General features: G+C 49.8%; 1 protein-coding gene and 1 pseudogene across 1 annotated transcript in view; both read right to left on the bottom strand.

The window, feature by feature from the left end:
* The window catches only part of LOC149367381 (uncharacterized), a 145,855-nt gene that overhangs the window by 12,894 nt on the left and 111,909 nt on the right, over positions 1-21,052 (bottom strand). The window contains exon 3 of the mRNA XM_089555430.1: positions 14,988-15,188. Within this exon, the coding sequence (XP_089411556.1) occupies positions 14,988-15,188 (201 nt within the window). The remainder of the gene's footprint in view (positions 1-14,987; positions 15,189-21,052) is intronic.
* On the bottom strand, positions 1,575-9,829 carry LOC149367382 (uncharacterized; annotated as a pseudogene).

The raw sequence follows: 21,052 nt of genomic DNA, 5'->3' as shown, positions 1-21,052 counted from the left end.
ATACGGCAGAAACGTGGAGGGTGACAAAGAGGGTTCAGCTTAAGTTAAGGACAACGCGGTGAATTATGCAAAAAAAATATGCTAGGAGTAACATTAAGAGATCGGAAGCCTGCACAATGGGTGAGGGAACGAACGCGGTTTAATGACATCCTAGTCGAAATGAAGAGGAAGAAATGGGCTTGGGCAAGGCATGCAATGCGAAGCCAAGACAACCGCTGGCCCTTACGAGTAACAGAGTGGATTCCAATAGAAGGCAAGCGTTGTAGGGGGCGACAGAAAGCTAGGTGGGCCTTAAGTAGGCCCAGAGTTCCCAATGAGTTTCTGATATTGGCTCGACCACTCTTTACCGCATCCTGTGATGGCCCTGGTTGTCCATCGCTTTTCCAGTACTGGCTGTGCCGTCACAAAATCATGGCTATCATGGGCCAGGTTAGCAAGAATTTTTCCGCTGTTCGCTTTTGTCGGTAGTGCCAACTTAAAATCATGGCTATCACGGGTCATGTTGGCCAGAGTGTTCCCAGTGTTTGCCAAAATTGACTAGGTTATTTAGGAAAGCTCTCTATATTGACCTAGCATTGCCATCTCTCATTGAATGTTAAAAGTAAACTGGCAAACAGCGGTCAACCTTGCGCCATCTACTAACACGACAAGGCAATGTTCAATATTTCGACAATAGAGAGCAACCGTTTCTTTAATTTTTTTGAACTCGTAAAAAGTCACTTGAGCTCTCGATTAGAGGTGTGAGACCTGTATAAACCTCTCTCACCTCAGTTAAATATAATTGGCTTGTATACGTTGCAAAGTAGATATTTTAGGCTGATCCTTGAGGTCAAAACACAGGTTCCTGGAACACATTATAGCATGCTAGCAGTCTTAGTAGCGCGGTGCTATTGCTCGACTACTACTGCTGCAATTCTGTCACAACATCTGTGCTACACGAACATTTAAGTGGCATTGAGCCGAATGGTATTCGACATGTCTACTAGCATTCGGGCCGAACGGAGTTGTGCGGCACTTCACAAGAATTTCCCGACGCATTCGGAAGCATTTAAAACGCATTCGCTCGCTGCATAGGTGCTGCCGTCGAGTTTTATTTTTGTTACTTCACTGTTTTTCAGTGGAACAAAAAAGTGACGACAACTTCGGTGGTGGTCAGTGGACTGTACTTATTCCGCCACAGAGGAACCGGTCTGTCGCATAAGACCGACAAGGACACCATCCAGACCAACGACCACAAAGGTAAAGAATTCTATCGATAATACTAGATAACTAGGAGCGGCTTCTCTAATCTCTAAATTTTCTTTTAAAAAGTCCCGTAACTATAGTAATTAATGAATGCGCGCTGGCGTGACCCAGTGGTAATGATTCGTGTAATAATTGAAGTAACGGAACGTAGCCGGTGGGTGTAACAAAGAATGAACGTTTATTGCTTGGTGTTACTGGCTTTATAACGACACAGCCAAGGTCACATGACTGATCCTGATAAGCAAGAGTGCGACACGTGTGAACCATCCTGCTCATGCTATACCTTGCACGCGTGCTTGATAACACTGCATCAGGCGTGCTTGATGATGCTACACCCTTCCCCCTAAGCTGGAGTAAGCGAGACGATCCGGAGGCTTCCGTAGGCGAGTCGAACGACGTGGTGGTCGTTGGTCTTCGGCTTGAGAGCTGACTTCCCGTGCCTCCGGGCCTTGATCAGCTTCTACCTGCTCGGAGCTACGCTGAGCTTCTTCGTGGGTCCGGACTTGGCTCGGCTTGCTAGGTGACGCCCCTATGTCGAGCCGTGGCAGGAGTTGGTCTACGTGGCGCCGCTGCTGTCCCTCCGGTGTTTCCACTGTAACCATACGTGCTCCAGTCGTGGACACTACTGTCCCGGCATCCACCTTCGACCAGACTGAAACTGGCGCGACCATACATGCCTCCCCGGTTGAAACTGTCGGTGCTTTTGCTGCCCCTGGCACAGGTTCGCCGGAGCCATCATTTCCTGTCACCTTTGTGTCTGTGAGTGAAGCTGTCAGCCGGGTTCGGGGACGGAAGCCCAACAGTAGTTCTGCTGGCGACTTTCCTCCCTCCAATGGTGTCGTTGAATAACGCAATAAAACTTGATTAGTCGTTCTTGCAACGTGCTGCCGGATTCTTTCGAAGCCCTTCTTTTACTGTCCGCATGGCCCGTTCCGCCAAACCATTTAACTGAGGATGGTATGGGGCTGTTCTTACGTGCTTCACGTGGCTTTCTTGAAAGAAACTGGACATGGTGGCACTTGAAAACTGTGGTCTGTTTTCCGATACTAAGCAGTGTTGTAGGCGAAAACGTGCGAAAATCGCTTGAAGTGCCTGAATGGTGGTCTCCGCTGTGATGGTCTTCAAAGGTATGGCCTCAAACCACTACGTCTCGGCATCAATCAACACAAAAACTTGTCAGCCACTGATGGGGCCCGCAAAATCCATATGCAACCTGTACCATGGTTTGTTGCTCGCCGGCCATGGAGACGGCACTGCAGCAGCCGGCATGGGCCAGCATTGTATACATTGAGGGCAACCATGAACCAGCACTTCGATGTCCCTATCTAATCCGGGATGCCAAAACAACGCTCGCGCTGTGCGCTTCATGGCACTGATACCGGGGTGACTGTCGTTCAGTTCCTTTAGCATGCATCGTCGCGCCGCATCCGGCAACACTACGCGATGGCCCCAGTAAATCAGGTCATGACTGGCCGCGAGCTCGTTACGGCGAGAAAAGTACGGCATCAGGTGTTGCTGTGCTGCCGATAAGTGCCGCGGCCAGCCGCGTGAGATCTACTCCCTGAACTGACGGAGCGCCTCGTCCGAGCGGCTTAGCTCTGCTATTTCCTTAGCGGAAAGGGCCATGGAATCTAGACTCCGCGTATACAGCACGTACTCCATGGGCTCTTGGCCTCCTCGGTCACCCAAGCACGGCAATGGTAGGCGACTGAGAGCGTCTGCGTTAGCATTTTGCTGTCCTGGGCGGTACTCGAGATCATAATGGTGAGCCGACAGTAGCAATGCCCACCGCTGAATTCTTCCTCTGGCCATGTGCGGAATCGGCCTATCCGGGTGGAACAGTCCTGTCAGTGGCTTATGAACCGTCACCAGAGTAAAATGCTTCGCCAACAAGTAGTCCCGAAACTTGGTGACGCCGAACACCAAGGCCAACGTTTCTTTCTCGAATTGCGAATAATTCCGCTCAGCCGGTGTCAGTGCTCTCGAACGGAACGATATGGGGTAGTTCCTGTTTCCAATTCGGTGTGACAGGACCGCGCCGTCCCCCACTGGCGAAGCGTCGCATTCAAGCCGCAGCGGCTTTTCGGGGTCGTAGTGCACGAGAAGTTCCGCTTCTATCATTTCGCGCTTGGCTGCCTGGAAGGCTTCCTCGTGTTCGGCTCTCCATTGCCATTGCGCTCCTTTAGTCAACAGCCTGTAGAGTGGAACCAGTGTGGTTGAAAGGTTGGGTAAAAACTTGGCGTAATATGTGATCAATCCCAAAAAGGATTTTAGCTGGCTCACAGTCTCCGGTCTTGGTGCGGTGGTGATGGCCTCCATATCCTCAGTGGGGTGTAGGCCAGTCCCATCGATCTTGGGCCCCAAGAACGAAACTTCCTTCTCGCGGAACCTGCATTTGTCACGGTTTCAACTTCAGTCCGTTTTCGCGCAGCCGCTCGAAGACTTGCCGGAGAGTTGAGTCGTCATTCTGTTTTTCGGCAATAATGATGTCGTCCAAGTACACCTTGACGCGAGGGAGGCCTTGCAGAACGGATTCAATGCGGCTGCCACGTATCATTGTAGTGTTTGTTCGTTCACGCTCAAGGCTGCAGGAAAGGGTTGTTATCACTTTTGTTCGTGGCGCGAGAAGCGACCAGACTAATCTCGATTGATCGCAGCCATGAAGGGCTGCATCTAGGTTTTTCTAGATTACTGTAGATGATCTTGTCCTGTTATCTGGAAGTTTCCTTGCCGCCTTTAAATTGAGCGATGCCGCGAGCGGCGGACATTCGTAGTTCGACGACCGTCGAGCACGCCTGTTGCTTACGCCGCCGCCGAGTGATTCAGTTCTTTTGAGGGCGCAAGTCAGCCCAAATAAAGAGCTTCGTTTGCAAGTATTTCTGGTGTCTTCCTGACCGCTGGACTGCAGTCACTACAACGTGACATCTGGTGGAGGTGCTGGGTAGCCTCCCATGTTCCGGACACCCCCTACAAGTCGAGACGCCAGCCCTTTGAGTCATCTACCGCAGGACTTGAGTCCAGTCCACCGCGCAAGCCGACGCCTGCAAGGGGACGCACCTGAGTTCGGGACCCTGCCGGACCCTACCCGGAAGCGAAAGCAAGTACCAACGTCCATCATGACCTTGCCCCAGACGACCACTCCAATCATTCTGCAGCAGCCCCGGGTGCCACCAACCTTCGACGCTTCGCCTGGCGCCGACCCCGAGGAATGGCTGGAGCAGTTCGACCGTGTGGCTGTCTTCAACAACTGGGACGACGCCATGAAATTTAGGTACGTCTTCTTCGCCCTGGAGGGACCAGCAAGAGTCTGGTTCGAGAATGAGGAAGCCAGCCTTGCCAACTGGGAAACCTTCAAGGAACAGCTTCTGAAGACCTTCACAAACGTCGTGCGAAAGGAGAGAGCCCAGCAGCTGCTACAGTCTCGCATACAACACCCAAACGAGACCGTTGCAGTGTATACTGAGGAGATGAAGCGTCTCTTCCGGCGTGCCGACATGAACATGAAGGAAGAAGAGAAGGTGAAGTTGCTTATGCGAGGAGTTAAAGAGCAACTATTTGCCGGCCTCGTTCGCAACCCACCGAAAACCGTCGCTGAATTCGTAGAAGAGGCATCCACAATGGAGAAAACTCTCGACGCCCGAGCCCGCCAGTATGACCGCCAGCAGCGCTTTTTGTCAGTAAGCTGCATGGACACCGCTAACAATGATAACCTGCGGGAGGTTATACGTGAAGTTGTGCGAGAGGAGCTCCGACGGTTGCTGCCAACGGGAACGCAGCCGCAACTTTCATCGCTCACTGACGTCATCCGGGACGAGGTTCAACAGGCCTTGGGTGTGACGCCGACACCCACGCAGCCTCTGCAGCCCCCAGCCATGACTTACGCCGCAGCTGTGCGCCGTCCTGCACCTCGACGACGGGACCCAAGCCCCTATCGCCCTCAGCCAGCTGCGTTGGACCGCCGCCCACTCGCCCCAACCCGCCCGTCCTACGAGCGACGCGCGCAGCCGAGGAAATGCGACGAGTGGAGAACTCCCGACCAACGCCGCCCACTATGCTTCCACTGTGGCGAAGCCGGTCACGTCCTCCGGCACTGCCCATACAGAAGACTGGGCATCCGAGGGTTCTCTTACGACGCTCCACGACCCCGACCCGGCCAGCGACCAGCCGAAATCGAGGAGTTTTTACGTCGGAAAGAATACTCATCGCCGAGCCGCCTATCACGTTCCCCGTCGCCATCGTCCCCGCGCTTTGTTTCTCCTAGCCGAGGTTACGCCGTGCGTGGACGCTCCCCCAGCCCACGAAGGTTAAACTAAATAAAGCAGCCTCTGGAGGTGAGGTTGCTTCTAAGCGCAATGACAAAGATCCTCCATCGACGAGTACTCAAGACCATGCCTCAACTACGACGACAACACCGACGACGACAACACCGACGACGACAACACCGACGACGACAACACCGACGACGATAACGCCGACGACGACGACACCGACGACGACGCGGCCAGACTTGAAGCTTTTACCGCTGCCAAGTGAAATAACGTCGCAGTACGCCCACCGCAGCCTCACTACTCGACGAAGCCGAGATCGGACACCGAAGACAACGTACAATACCAGAACGCGAACAAGTGACCTTGAAGTTACGGTCGACGGTCACGCGGTTACTGCCTTGGTGGACACGGGAGCTGACTACTCTGTCATGAGTGGCCCACTCGCTGTCCGACTCAGGAAGGTGACAACAACCTGGGATGGCCCGCTGATCCGCACCGCAGGTGGCAACCTGATTACGCCGTCAGGACGCTGCACCGCGAGAGTTACTGTAAATGGGAGAACCTATGCGACAACCTTCCTGATCCTACAGCAATGCTCGAGAGACGTGATTTTGGGAATGGACTTCCTGAACGAACATCGGGCGATCATCGACCTTCGATCTAAGTCGATCAAGCTTTCCACGGAAAAAGCCATACCTGTTGCGACGAGCGCGACTCATCACGTTGCCTTAAACGTCCTCGATGAAGCATTGAGCGTGCCGCCCCGATCAAGTGTTCTCGTCGGCATAGGTACTGGAGACATCGAAAATGCCGAAGGTGTTATCGAGGGGAACACCCAGTTACTCCTGGATCGAGGATTGGGCGTCGCGAGGGGAGTCGCCGAAATCCGAAATGGCCGAGCCCAGGTGTTGCTAACCAACTTCACCGAAGAATACCGGCATCTAAACAAAGGTACGACTATCGCTTTCCTCGACGAGCTGGCAGACATCAGAGACGTATTTGCCCTACCCGACCAACCTGCAGAACTATCTGAACAAGGCCATCAACCCACGTTCGACATCAACCCAGCATTACCCCGGAGCAGACAAGAGCAAATACGCAGTCTTCTTCAAAGGTACACCGATTGCTTCTCATCAGCATCGAATGTGCGACGAACCCGGCTTGCCAAGCACCGCATTGTCACAGACGAACACGCACGACCACTGCGACAGAGCCCCTACCGCGTATCGCCGTTAGAACGCCAAGCTATCCGCAAGCAAGTTGAGGAAATGCTTCGTGACGACGTCATCCAGCCATCGAGGAGCCCCTGGGCAGCACCGGTCGTCCTAGTGAAAAAGAAAGACGGCACCCTTCGCTTTTGCGTCGATTACCGCCGCCTGAACAACATTACGAAGAAGGATGTCTACCCCCTCCCCCGCATCGACGATACACTGGACCGGCTGTGCAACGCTAAGTACTTCTCATCGATGGACATGAAGAGCGGCTACTGGCAAATTGAAGTCGACGAAAGAGATCGCGAGAAGACTGCGTTCATCACGCCAGACGGACTCTTCGAGTTCAAGGTGATGCCATTCGGCCTCTGCTCTGCCCCAGCGACGTTCCAGCGAGTAATGGATACGGTGCTCGCAGGCTTGAAATGGCAGATTTGCCTAGTCTACTTAGATGACGTTGTTGTCTTCTCCTCAAGCTTTGAAGACCACCTCAGAAGGCTTCGAATAGTGCTGGAAACGATCAAGTCTTCAGGCCTGACACTGAAACGAGAGAAGTGCCACTTCGCTTACGAGGAGCTGCTGTTCCTTGGTCACGTCGTAAGCAAGGATGGAGTTCGCCCAGACCCCAAGAAGACGGCTGCGATCGCAGAGTTTCCACAGCCTAATGACAAGAAGGCTATACGCAGATTCCTTGGATTATGCGCTTATTACCGGCGATTCGTCAAGAACTTTTCGCGCATCGCTGAACCTTTGACCCAACTTACCAAGGCTGACGTGCCTTTTAAATGGGAAAGGTCGCAAGAGGAAGCTTTCAACGAACTGAAGCGCCGCTTACAGTCCCCTCCTGTGCTCGGGCACTTTGATGAAAACGCCGAAACCGAAGTTCATACCGATGCAAGCAGTGTGGGCTTAGGAGCGGTCCTCGTTCAGAAAAATGGCAGACAAGAGAAGGTTATCGCGTACGCTAGCCGTTCACTGTCGAAAGCCGAGGCCAACTACTCGACCACCGAGAAAGAATGTCTCGCCATTATTTGGGCCACGTCGAAATTTCGCCCCTACCTGTACGGACGACCATTCAAGATTGTGAGCGATCACCATGCTCTGTGCTGGCTAGCCAATTTGAAAGATCCCTCCGGCCGCCTTGCTCGTTGGAGCCTGCGCCTTCAAGAATTCGACATAACTGTAGTCTACAAATCTGGCCGCAAGCATTCCGACGCAGACTGCTTGTCGCGAGCCCCCGTCGACGCAGCACCGGAAGAGGAAGACGACGACGCTTTCTTAGGACCGGTAAGCGCGAGCAGTTTCGCGCAGCAGCAGTGCTCGGATCCTGAGTTGCAAAGCCTGGTTGATTATCTGCAAGGCAAAACCGCATCGCCTCCCCGAGGGTTCAAGCGCCAACTGTCGTCCTTCGTCCTTCACAATAATGTCCTTCTGAAGAAGAACTTCGCGCCCAACAGGACAGTGCATCTTCTTGTCTTGCCCAAAAATCTCAGGCAAGAAATTATGCAGGCATGTCATGATGAGCCGACTGCAGGGCATCTCGGGATTGCTCGCACGTTGCACCGCATCCAGGAGAAGTACTATTGGCCGCGGCTAGCTACCGACGTTTCGCATTACGTGAAAACGTGCCGTGAGTGTCAACGACGCAAAACGCCTCCGACTAGACGAGCCGGACCCCTGAACCCCATACCACCGCCAACTAAACCCTTTCAGCAAATCGGGATGGACCTACTCGGCCCCTTTCCTACTTCATCATCAGGTAACAAGTGGATCATCGTGGCCACCGACTACATGACCCGCTACGCCGAAGCAAAAGCGTTGCCTAGTGGTACCGCAACAGAAGTTGCAAAATTTTTTGTCGAACAAATTCTCCTCCGACACGGCGCACCCGAAGTACTAATCACAGACAGAGGAACAGCATTTACAGCGGAACTGACGCAAGCCATTTTAAAGTACAGCCAGACAAGTCATCGGAGGACAACTGCCTATCATCCGCAAACCAACGGACTCACAGAGCGTCTGAACAAGACCATCGCAGACATGCTCTCCATGTTCATCGACGCCGAACACAAGACATGGGACTCTATTCTGCCCTACGTGATCTTCGCCTATAATACTGCCACCCAGGAGACAACCAGGTTTACTCCATTCCAGCTGGTATACGGCAGGAAGCCCACAACAACACTCGACGCAATGCTCCCGCACGTTTCCGACGAAGACAACCTCGACGTCGCCGCCTACCTTCATCGCGCCGAGGAAGCCCGAAGACTTGCACGGCTTCGCATTCAAGACCAGCAGCACACCGACGCCCGACGCTACAATCTGCGCCGACGAGACACGCATTACAAGCCAGGTGATCGGGTTTGGATATGGACGCCAGTTCGCCGCCGCGGATTGAGCGAAAAGTTGCTGCGACGCTACTTTGGCCCGTACAGGGTTCTTCGTCGCATCGGTGACCTCGACTATGAAGTCATCCCCGACGGCACGACAGCATCTCAGCGACGCCGCCCACGCCCGGAAGTCGTACATGTCGTACGCCTGAAGCCATATTATGAACGCTGAAGGACTCGAAGTTTCATTCTCCGTGTTTATTTTCATTTTAAAGCATCGAGACGATGCTTCTTTGGAAGGGGGGTAATGCCACGTATCATTGTAGTGTTTGTTCGTTCACGCTCAAGGCTGCAGGAAAGGGTTGTTATCACTTTTGTTCGTGGCGCGAGAAGCGACCAGACTAATCTCGATTGATCGCAGCCATGAAGGGCTGCATCTAGGTTTTTCTAGATTACTGTAGATGATCTTGTCCTGTTATCTGGAAGTTTCCTTGCCGCCTTTAAATTGAGCGATGCCGCGAGCGGCGGACATTCGTAGTTCGACGACCGTCGAGCACGCCTGTTGCTTACGCCGCCGCCGAGTGATTCAGTTCTTTTGAGGGCGCAAGTCAGCCCAAATAAAGAGCTTCGTTTGCAAGTATTTCTGGTGTCTTCCTGACCGCTGGACTGCAGTCACTACAACGTGACAATGCTGGAACAATGCTGGAGCCGATGCGATGCCGAAAGCGAGGCGGTTGTGTGCGAACAACCCTTTGTGTGTGTTCAACACGGCCATTGTTCGTGCCTCATCGTCCAGTGGAAGTTGATCATACGCGTGTCGTAAATCCAAAGTGGTGAACACCTCGCCCCCATACAGAGATGCGAAGATGTCCTTAATTTTCGGCAACGAGTACTGCTCCAGATGTATCGCTGGATTCACTGTTAGCTTGAAGTCGCCGCAGAGCAGAACATCACCGTTTCGTTTCAGTACGGGCGCGACGGGCGTAACTTACTCGGAAACTCTCACTGGTGCAAGCCCTCCTTCCTGTACTTGGCGGTCGATTTCCGCAGACACTTTTTCCCTAAGCGCATAGGGCACTGGTCGAGCCTTGAAAAAGCGTGGTACAGCGGCCTCTTTTTTGTGAAATTTCACGGGCGGTCCCTTACAACAACCCAACTTCTCCTTGAAAATGTCCGAAAATTCTGCCAGAAGTTTCATTGTCTCTGTGTCACCGTGAACCACATGTATGTTCTGCGACTTGCATTCTTCCAATAGTGCCATGCCAGCATTCCGGAAGGCTTGGATGGTGTACCGGCCGCACAATAGAGGACCGTCGCAATCCAGTACTACGACCGAGCTGTCCACTTGAGTGTTGCGGCATTGGACTTTCATGGCCACCCGGCCAAAGACCGGCAGCGGCCCCAGGAAGCCCGTCAGGCGTAGTGAAGTCTTCTGCAGTGCCGGCCACCATTAGCGATGGTTCTCGAATACCCTTCTTGGAATGACGCTGACAGTGAACCCTGTATCCACCAGCACGCGCAGGTTCCGGCCTTCCTAGATGAAATCCCTTTCGAATGGGCGTGCGGACTGGTTACTACTGTAGCTGTGAGACACCAAAGCTTAGAGCATTTCTTCTCCGCTTGCATCACTCCTTCACCGGGTAAGTTCTTGAGAGGCTAGCGCGACCACTGGAGCACATTCTTGCCAGGTGTCCCTTTCTGCCGCACTTGTGACACGTCGCTTTCCCTGAATCTGTGATGCCGTGACCCTCAAAGAAGGCCTCCAAGCGAACACGGTAAGTGGTCCAGCTACTGGTTGTGTCGGCGAACTCGGGTGGTCAGGCTGTCATCGCTCAGCTATCGCACCCTCGTCGCCACTGAAGTAACGGAACGTAGCCGGTGTATGGAACAAAGAAAGAACGTCGTTTATTGCTTGGTGTTACTGGCTTTATAACGACACAGCCAAGGTCAGATGACTGGTCCTGATAAGCAAGAATGCGACACGTGTGAACCATCCTGCTCATGCTATACCTCAGCACGCGTGCTTGATAACACTGCATCACGCGTGCTTGATGATGCTACAATAATATATGGCCTGGCCTAGCCACTAATCAACAAAATATATTCCTTGTTTGAGAAGTGCACAGACAGAGCTCACGCTGTTGCCTTTGTTGGATTTCTGGGCATAATGACCCGCCTAATTGTCATGGAACAGTATGCATTTGAAGGCGTTTTTGCACGCTCTGCTCGAGCGAGTGTTTAGAAACCAGCCCAAAGGCGCCTACAAAAATCAAATAAGTTTCATTTCTTTAGATTTTTTAATTAAAAAATCACTTTCTTTGATTCGCTCTAGGAATTCCCTGCCGCAGTGCGCAGTGCGCGTCTGCTTCATGGAGATCGCGATTCAAACGTATTAGCTTAGTGCAAATGCATTCGCTAAACGTACTTTGTGCGCCGTTTAAGCAACATCCAGAAATGAAACAGTCGCCTCGTAATTTTGAATCATGCGTTGCGCACATGAAGTATTAGGCCGGTGCTTCATAAACGCACGCGGACTCGCGCTAAGAGATTCCTACGCTTCTCTTCGTCTTGCACTGCGATCGCGCCTTTCCCGAGTTTTCTGATTTGCTCTGTGCGTCTTTTTCTGGAAATCACAATGTTAGATATTGTGGTTTTTCTGCATTTTATTATTCTGTTGCGTAATTTACAACGGAGGCTATATGGCTCTTGCCTTGTTTAGTTGTTAAGCTTTTGCCTTGTTGTTTAGCTTGTTTACTCGCAAGTTTTTGTTTCCTTTCGAACGTCACCTTTATTGGTGAAAACCACCGGGCGTAGTTGCGAACCATAATTCAACATGCTTTTGCTTGATTTGCTTTTTTTGCGTGAAACTTGCACACCAACAAAGAATTTGAGGATTCTTCGACGACCAACAAATAAATGGACTGACAATTGGTGTTTGACGCATGTTAAGCTAGCGTGTTCGGCGCAAGTACGGTACACAAAATTATGAAAGAGCACGCATTCTGCTTGCATAATATATTATTGCTTTATATTTCGTTATTTTATCGTAATATTTTAAGCCATCTTGAACTAACACAAGCCATATCAGGCGGCCCCACAAAATACGCGAGTGTCTGAAGTCGTTTTGGCGAAATCCATCTTGACGCTCTATGTTTTTCACATCAAAGTTTTCGGGCGGCGAACATTATGCCTTTGCAGCGGTTTGTAACAATACTATGACGCTTCCATTCCCATCCACTTGTTTCTTACAGATATTGCGCTCTGTACTGCCTGTGACTCATTCCCCAAAAATTCCAAACAGTTTTCAGATGTTTTGGCCCCGTCCCCTCTCTCTTTCAAGTCCAATATCTCCCCACTTTTTCCCCCAGCCGCGATTTTTTTCAGGTAGCGCGCTAACCCAACATCTCCTAAAGCTTGCTAGCCCCCATCCCGCGAAGCGCTACCATTTTTATTTTGGTCACTTTCTCGAAGCTGTTTTCCCTCGCGTGCAGCTACGCGCTACGCTGTCCGTGCATCCTCCTGCGATCTCCCGTTCGCCACCTTTCAGCTGGAGGCTTTTTTTCGTGACCATAAAACCTGTTTAAAGGATAATGATTCTCCCCCCTCCGGCCAACCCCCTCTGCCCTACCATCGTCTCCCTGCCAATCGTCTTGGAACAGCGCGATCCATCACAATGACACATCCTAGACGCGTCTTGCCTTGGCTGAAACGGCGGCGCCCAAACACACAACCAGCGCGACGAAAAGCATGCACACTCGAGCTGGCACCGTTTATAGTGTGTGCAAAATATTATTTGTAAGCACTGAAATTTTTTTATCTTGATGTACGTCTGAAAGCCAATGTCGTTTTGGGAGTAAATGTTGCTTTGACTACATGCGGCCTTATTTTTCCGGCAGAAAAAGAGAACGAGCCAAAACACGACGACTTCTGCGTACCTACTCTCATTGCGAAATGCCTTCCTTGACGTCGTGCGCAGTGTAAATGTGCCCGAATGGTAAGAATTTGATATTTCGTCTTTGGTGAGATGAATTCACCAAACAGTTACTAATTTGTCTAACACCGGGTTTGAACTCTTGTGACCTGAGATTGGATGCTTTCGGGAATACGTTTGTCATTTAGCACTTATGCACGAGAGGAATCAGAACCGCTTAATTAATTTTCCACTACGGACCAGTCGGTAAGGATATGTGTAATATTCCGTACTGTTTCGCTGTGGCTTCCACACTTGCAAGCGCAATAGAAAATCCGCAATTTCTGGCTAAAGCTTTTGCCTAAGCTGTCTCTCAGTGAAAAAAGGGCATTACTTTGGACTATCAGACATGTGCTTTTGTGTGGTTTTCTGGTCCCATTGGAATCCATATTGCATGCATGCGAAGTGACTGCTAAACAGCTAAAAACTGATAAACTGCTAGATTAAAGAATAAAGTGCCCTGAGTTTCTTGCGTTCAGCGTATTCTGCAAAAAATCGCAAGCTGTATCTTTAACCCTATTTAAAAAAAAACTGATCCAAAATGTTGTTTTCACGTCCATGTAGAAGGGATGCTACAACCTGCGCTTCTTTACTTGAATAAAAAAAATTAGGTCACAATAGGAGTTATGATATTAAAAGAAAACAATACATGAACCTGCTTTCAGTATCATATTAATTTGCTTTTGCCGCATTGAGTATATTTACGGGGAGTGCGACACGGCGCATTAAAATAAAAATGATCCTTTTGGAAGAAGGCAAGTTAAAATAAAAAATTCCGCTTTATGCAGCAAAAGTGGTGTTTGTTCTAAGCATAAATTGAAATTATCCTAAAAAATATGTTGCTCGTGTCTTCACGCAGACTGCGTCTCACAAAATTCAGTGTTATTTAATAATTTGTTTTTGTATTGTGACGGCCATAATTAGGCTTATCATGACATCGTGCATCTCTTTGAAGGCTCGACACATCGTGAGGTCATCGGCAAGAGCTGGACGATGAATTTGTTTGAATGCAATGCAACAGTCCTCTTTCAAGAGGCTTGCAGCGATTACTGCGGATATCACCGAACAGCTTCCTGGAGGAGAGCTCCGTTAAGCTCTTTATGGATGCCTTAGCCGTGCCACAACACCTTGCCGCGCTGCGTTGTCCAACCTGAATGATCGTCACGCACCAAACTTGAAAATAAATGATTTTCCCAGAGCCTCTGCCACCATGCTCTTGGCCCCTCTTTCTTTACTCCAGAAGAGTCGCTGCTGGGCTGGTGGCAGCGCAAGCCGTCCTGCGTTCGCTACAAGCGTGACACTTTTAATTCGTCGCAATAAACGGGTCTTTTTTCACGAATTCTTTGGCACCCTCGTTTACGAATATTTGCAAGGTAGAATGGTACATCCACAGTGCCTGTCACTGGCGAGTGGGCCATATTGCATGTGGAAGTGCTAGAAAGCTGGATACCATTATTAGAAAGCTGGATAATATTATTCGAAAGTTGGATTCCAGTATGAGACCTTTAATGGCCCAGGCTGCAGCACGAACGCCGGGCCTGCGTTGGTCGCTCGATCAGCCGAACGTCGGCCCTAACTGGGCATGAAAGTAGGGCCAATGTGTCAAAATGGTAGCGCTCGGCCCAAATGCCAGTGCAAGACCGATGTTCGTGCTAATTTTTTCCAACAGTTGCCCGCCGTTCGACCAATGGTGTTGTGCTGCCTGGGGTGGTGGAGCGGTTACGCGATGGCCGATGCCGCCACCCGTGAGGCTTTTGCGACCCAGCTTGCTTTTCCCGAGCGGCCAGTGGTTCATTCAACTGCCACGGTGGGCAGGTTCTGATGAAGCCTGAAGGTGACGTGGCCTAATACTTTCTTTTCGGGCCACCTGCCACCCGTGAGTCCTCGCTCAGAGCGCGGATTCCCTGGCGAACGGGGTCCTTTAATGTTGTCCCACTAGAGGGGAAGAAGAGTGGTTGCGTACCTCTGACTAGCGCAGTTCATGGGCTTCATGTGCACGAAGTTGACGAGCGACTCGAGGCCTCCCACGTGGTGCTGCTCCCTGCCTCCGGTGGCGACAGTTACCTCGGGCAGCGTGTCCAGCGACTCCAGACTGGTGGCGAGGCGTGTGAAGCTGCGCACCGCCGGCAGCTTGAAGGACGCTGCCTGCTCGGCCTCCTGGGTGCTGCACACATGGGAAAGATTGATAAACTCGTTGGGTGTAGTGCAAACGTATGAGCCATAATAAATAATTTTTAGCGCAACGGGGACACGACACAAGAGAGACGACAACACGGGCGCTTACTCCAATTAAGTGTTTAATCAAGACACAGCATACGAAATATATAGCCCTCCCAGCGTGTCTGCACGCGTACAAGGCACCCAGACACACCATGCACCGATCTTATCACAGTAGGCGCGACCAAAATTTTTTTAATGTCAATTTCTTTCATATAAAAAATGCGGGTCTGAGGTGTGTTAGTGACACTTCTGTTTTTCTATATGAAGCTCAGCAAAAATTTTTGTCGTGCCTACTGTGATAAGAATGATGCTTTGTGTGTCTGGGTGCCTTGTACGCGTGCGCGTGCGCTGGGAGGGCTATATATTTCGTACGCAGTCTCTTGATTAAACAGTTAGAGTAAGCGCCCGTGCGGTCGTCTTTCTTGTGTTGTTTCCCCGTTGCGATAAAAATAATTTATTATGCCTGAAAACCAACTAGCTCCGCAGTTAGCCCTCTTAAACATTTGAGGGGCTGGAAGACTGATAATTTTTGCAGATGCATGTTAAGTTTTCACGGGTTTCTTCAGGTTGGAACTTTTCATTCTGTGCATGTAAAACCAACTCTCTCCTTCGTGCGCGAAGGCGAGATTGACCAGTAAAACGATTTCATTGCAATTATGCAACATTTTCCCCTTTTTTGTACCATTAGCCATCATACCGGGAGAGAAAATTAGGTGCGGTTCACCTACTGGTGAATCCGGTCGGAGAGCGAAAGCCATGGCGTATCCGGCAACTATAAGCGGTCTGCAACGTTGAGTGCGTTTCGGAAACTGGACAGGCAGCGCCCCTACCGTGCCACCCTGGCAGCTGGCAGTTTATGGTTGATCGCGAGAGTTTGCTTACCCAATCAACGCTGTGGCTTATTGCTGCAGTCCCATGTGTGCCACAACGTTGTCAGCACTAACACTAACGCATGCAGCTCATATCTCTCTCTCATCACCCCCCGTACCTATCCGCGCGATTCGGGCGTCCACTGACCCAGGGAGCCAGTTATGCGCACTTTCTTTTATGAAAACTACAGAGAATGTTTACTACAATTGAATAGGAGTAAAAACACGGTTTTGTGCTGCGTAGAAGACGACGGTGAGCAGGCAGTGTTGCGGGACGGAGCAGATGGAAGTTGACGAACGCGACGCTCTCCAATGCACAGCGCGAGAGTGTGGTGCACTTTAACACGAGGCATGTTGGCTGAGGCGTTAGCGTAGCTTTTTTTATGACATGAAAATAGTGCTGAAAAGAAAAATTTACGCATGCATACGGCACGCAAATTCCAGGCCACCATAACCCCACCTCCCAAAACATTAAAGTCTGGGAGTCACACACATGCATCCAGAGAGGGCAGCCAGCTAGGCAGCTCCTGCAGGGCAGCATATTGCCACGTATCATTGTAGTGTCCGTTCGTTCGCGCAAGGCCGCAGGAAAGGGGTGTTATCATTTTTGTTTGTGACGCGAGAAGCGACCGGACTAATCTCGATTGATCACAGCCATGCCGAGCTGCCTCTACGTGTTTCCAGATTACTCTAGATGATCGCGACCTGTTATCTGGAAGTTTCCTTGCCGGCTTTAAATTGAACGATGCCACGAGCAGCGGGCATTCGTAGTTCGACGACCGACGCTCACGTTTGTTGCTTACGCCGCCGCCGAGTGATTCAGTTCCTTTGCGGGCGCAAGTCAGCCCAAATAAACAGCTTCGTTTCCAAGACTGGTTGGTGTCTTCCTGACCGCTAGACTGCCGTCACTACAACGTGACATCTGTCACGAGCAGCGGGCATTCGTTGTTCGACGACCGACGCTCACGTTTGTTGCTTACGCCGCCGCCGAGTGATTCAGTTCCTTTGCGGGCGCAAGTCAGCCCAAATAAACAGCTTCGTTTCCAAGACTGGTTGGTGTCTTCCTGACCGCTAGACTGCCGTCACTACAACGTGACATCTGTCACGAGCAGCGGGCATTCGTTGTTCGACGACCGAGGCTCACGTTTGTTGCTTACGCCGCCGCCGAGTGATTCAGTTCCTTTGCGGGCGCAAGTCAGCCCAAATAAACAGCTTCGTTTCCAAGACTGGTTGGTGTCTTCCTGACCGCTAGACTGCCGTCAATACAACGTGACATCTGTCACGAGCAGCGGGCATTCGTTGTTCGACGACCGAGGCTCACGTTTGTTGCTTACGCCGCCGCCGAGTGATTCAGTTCTTTATTTGGGCTGACTTCTTCCCGCAAAAGAACTGAATCACTCGGCGGCGGCGTAAGCAACAAACGTGCTCGTCGGTCGTCGAACTACGAATGTCCGCTGCTCGCGGCATCGCTCAATTTAAAGCAGGCGAGGCAACTTCCAGACAACAGGTCGCGATCATCTATAGTAATCTGGAAACACGTAGATGCAGCTCGGCATGGCTGTGATGAATCGAGATTAGTCTGGTCGCTTCTCGCGTCACGAACAAAAGTGATAACCCTTTCCTGCAGCCTCGAGCGGGAACGAAGCAACACTACAATGATACGTGGCAATATACACACACCTAGTTAACTTTCTTGAAGATAACTTTATTTCCAGTGTGCAGCATGGATTCCGCAAAATTTCTCTTGTGAAACTGAAGTAACGTCTTTCACTAATGATTTGCATGCCCATATAGACTGTGGTTTTTCAATTGATTGCATATTCCTCGATTTTTCTAAAGCTTTTGACAGAGTGAACCATACATACCATGCACTACTTCTTCATAAACTAAGCTTCCTAAACATAGACTCTGCAATAATTGACTGGATTAATGCTTTTCTCACATCCCGCGTTCAGTTTGTAACCCCTAATGAAGTGGACTCACCCTCGGCCCGAGTTCAATCCGGCGTTCCGCAAGGGTCGGTTCTAGGTCCTCTCTTATTCCTGATTTACATAAATGACTTACCTTCTCACGTTTCTTCCAAAATTTGTCTTTTTGCAGACGACTGTGTTTTATACCGAAAACTAACTGATGCTTCAGATGCTTTATTAATTCAGAATGACCTCAATATTATTGTGGAATGGTGTAATACATAGTGTATGCAATTAAATATTAACAAATGCAAATCAATGAGGGTATCTCGCATTAACCACATAAGTCCCACATCTTCACTTCTAAAGCCAGTAGCACCCTTGGATATATACTCCGTAATTTCCGCCTTGCACCATCATCATTAAAATTATTATTGTACACAACTTACATTCGTCCACAACTTGAATACGCGTCATCTGTCTGGGATCCCGGTCACGTAACACTCACACATTCTCTTGAGGCAATACAAAATCGCTCAGCCCGGTTCATCTTAAACAACTACCAAAGGACCGCTAGTGTTACTAATATGAAAACCTACTTACAACTACCACTTTTATCGACCCGAAGAAAGCTGTCTCGCCTGTCTCTCTTTCATAAAATATACCACCATAACACAACCTTGCGCTATCTTTGGGTTCAACCACCGTCATACATTTCAACTTGCCGTGACCACAGCAAAAATGTACATATTCCACACTCAAATACGCTTGCATATTCATACTCGTTGATTCCTCGGACAAGCAATGACTGGAATAACCTACCAGCATCACTAACAAGCATATCTGAAATTGAGAACTTTAAATCGGACAAAATTTCTTTTCATAGCTAGTGCTCATATCACCATCATGGCGTTCATAGATGCGTTCCTATTTCCATTACAGCTGTTTGTTTTTTAGGAACTGCGTTTCTTGTTTAATATTTGTTTTCTTTCTCATATGTTTCTGTATTTATTAACACCGTTACCAATTTCGTAATTTACTCTTTGTACCTTTGTTCTTTTTCATTCTTTTTGTATGCTTACTTTTGTTTTTGTACCGGTTTTACAGAGATTGTGTATATTTTTTGGTAATAACTTTTTGTGTACAATGTGTATTCCTCTGCATCCGCCCCTCCCCTCTATAATCTACATTTGTACCCTGAGGGTATAATAAATAAATAAATAAATAAATAAATAGTAAATGATGCGTATAGTAGTAGATGCGTAATAGTAGATGATGCGCATACAGTACTATAAGGACGGGCACGTACTGTGCTATCGTGCATTAGCAGATAGACGAGAAATCGGTATGGGATTCCTCATAAATCAGAATATAGCTAGCAACATAGCAGACTTTCACAGTATTAACGAGAGTGTCGCAGCTATCGTATTTAGGCTTAATAAGGTGTACAAGCTGAAGGTGGTGCAGGCCTACACGCCTACATCAGGCCATGATGACCAAATAGTTGAAAGCTTCTATGAGGATGTGGAATCGGCAATTACCAAAGTAAAATCAAAGTATACTGTACTGACGGGCGACTTTAATGCGAGGTATAGGTAAAATGCAGGCTGCTGACCAGGCGGTAGGTGACTATGGCATGGGTTCTAGGAATAGTAGGGGAGAGTTATTAGTAGAGTTCGCAGATAGAAATTATTTACGGATCATGAATACCTTCCTCCGCAAACCAGTAAACAGGAAGTGGACGTGGAAGAGCCACAATGGTGAGACTAAAAATGAAATAAACCTCACACTCTGCGCTCACCCTCGCATTGTAGAGGATGTGGATGTCCTCGGAAAGGTCCGTTGTAGCCACCGCAGAATGGCAAGGTCTCGTGTTAGCTTAGATTTGAAGAGGGAACGGAGGAAACCAGTGAAGCGGAAGGCAATTAGTGAGTTAGCGTTAAGAGGGAAGGTAGAGGAAGTCCGGAAGTCGCTGCAGAACAGATTTTCCGGTTTAACTGAAGAAGACGACCGTAGTGTTGAAACAATGAATGATAATCTCATAGCTATCGATACAGAGTGCGGCACAGATGTAGGTGGCAGGATGGTTCGACAGGATACCGGTAAGCTATCTCAGAAGACCAAAGATCTCTCAGGAAGCGCCAAAGAATGAAGACATCTAACTCCACAGGCAGAAGAGAACTAGCAGAGCTATCGAAGTTAATAAATAAGCGCAAGGTAGCCTACATAGGGAAGTTTAACATGGAAAAAATCGAGTATGCTCTAAAGAACGGAGGTAGCCTAACAGCAGTGATCAGAAAACTAGTCAAAGGTAAAAATCAGATGTATGCGCTAAGAGACAAAGAGGGCAATGTCATTAACAATATGGATAAAATAGTTCAAGTAGCCGGAGAGTTCTACACAAATCTATACAGTAGCGAATGTAATCATCAAGTTACTGAGGGAGGGAGTCGAGCACAGCAATGGGACATCCTGCCAGTAACGAAGGAAGAAGTGAAGAAAGCCTTAGGAGCAATGCAAAGGGGGAAAGCAGCTGGTGAGGATCAGGTAACAGCAGATTTGTTGAAGGACGGAGGAGAGATGGTGCTAAAAAAATGGCTGAGGCTTAACTTGGTTAAGCCTGGAGAATGCGAAGCATCATCGTGTCGCGTAATTTGGAGGCGCACAACCACAGCGACGGCGCGAGGTGGTCCCCGTTTCTCCACTGTGGTGACATCATCGTGTCACGTGGTGTGACGCCATGTATCACGTGATTTGTAGGCGCACAACCACAGCGACGGCGCGTGGTGGGCCCCCGTTTCGCCACTGTCGTGACGTCGTCGTGTCACGTGGGGTGGCATTATCGTGTCACGTGGTGTGACGTCATGTATCACGTGATTTGGAGGCGCACAACCACAGCGACGGCGCGAGGTGGGCCCCCGTTTCTCCAGTGTCGTGACGTCAACGTGTCACGTGGTGTGACGTCATGTATCACGTGATTTGGAGGCGCATAACCACGGTGAAGGGCTGAAGTGGTAGCTAAAGTAGTA

The sequence above is a fragment of the Amblyomma mixtum genome, chromosome 1 (genome assembly GCF_055824585.1).
Source record: "Amblyomma mixtum isolate Tamu chromosome 1, ASM5582458v1, whole genome shotgun sequence".
In the NCBI taxonomy this organism is placed as follows: Eukaryota; Metazoa; Arthropoda; class Arachnida; order Ixodida; family Ixodidae; genus Amblyomma; species Amblyomma mixtum.
The sequence above is the reverse complement of the archived record's forward strand: the minus strand, read 5'-3'. Positions and strand labels throughout refer to the sequence as shown.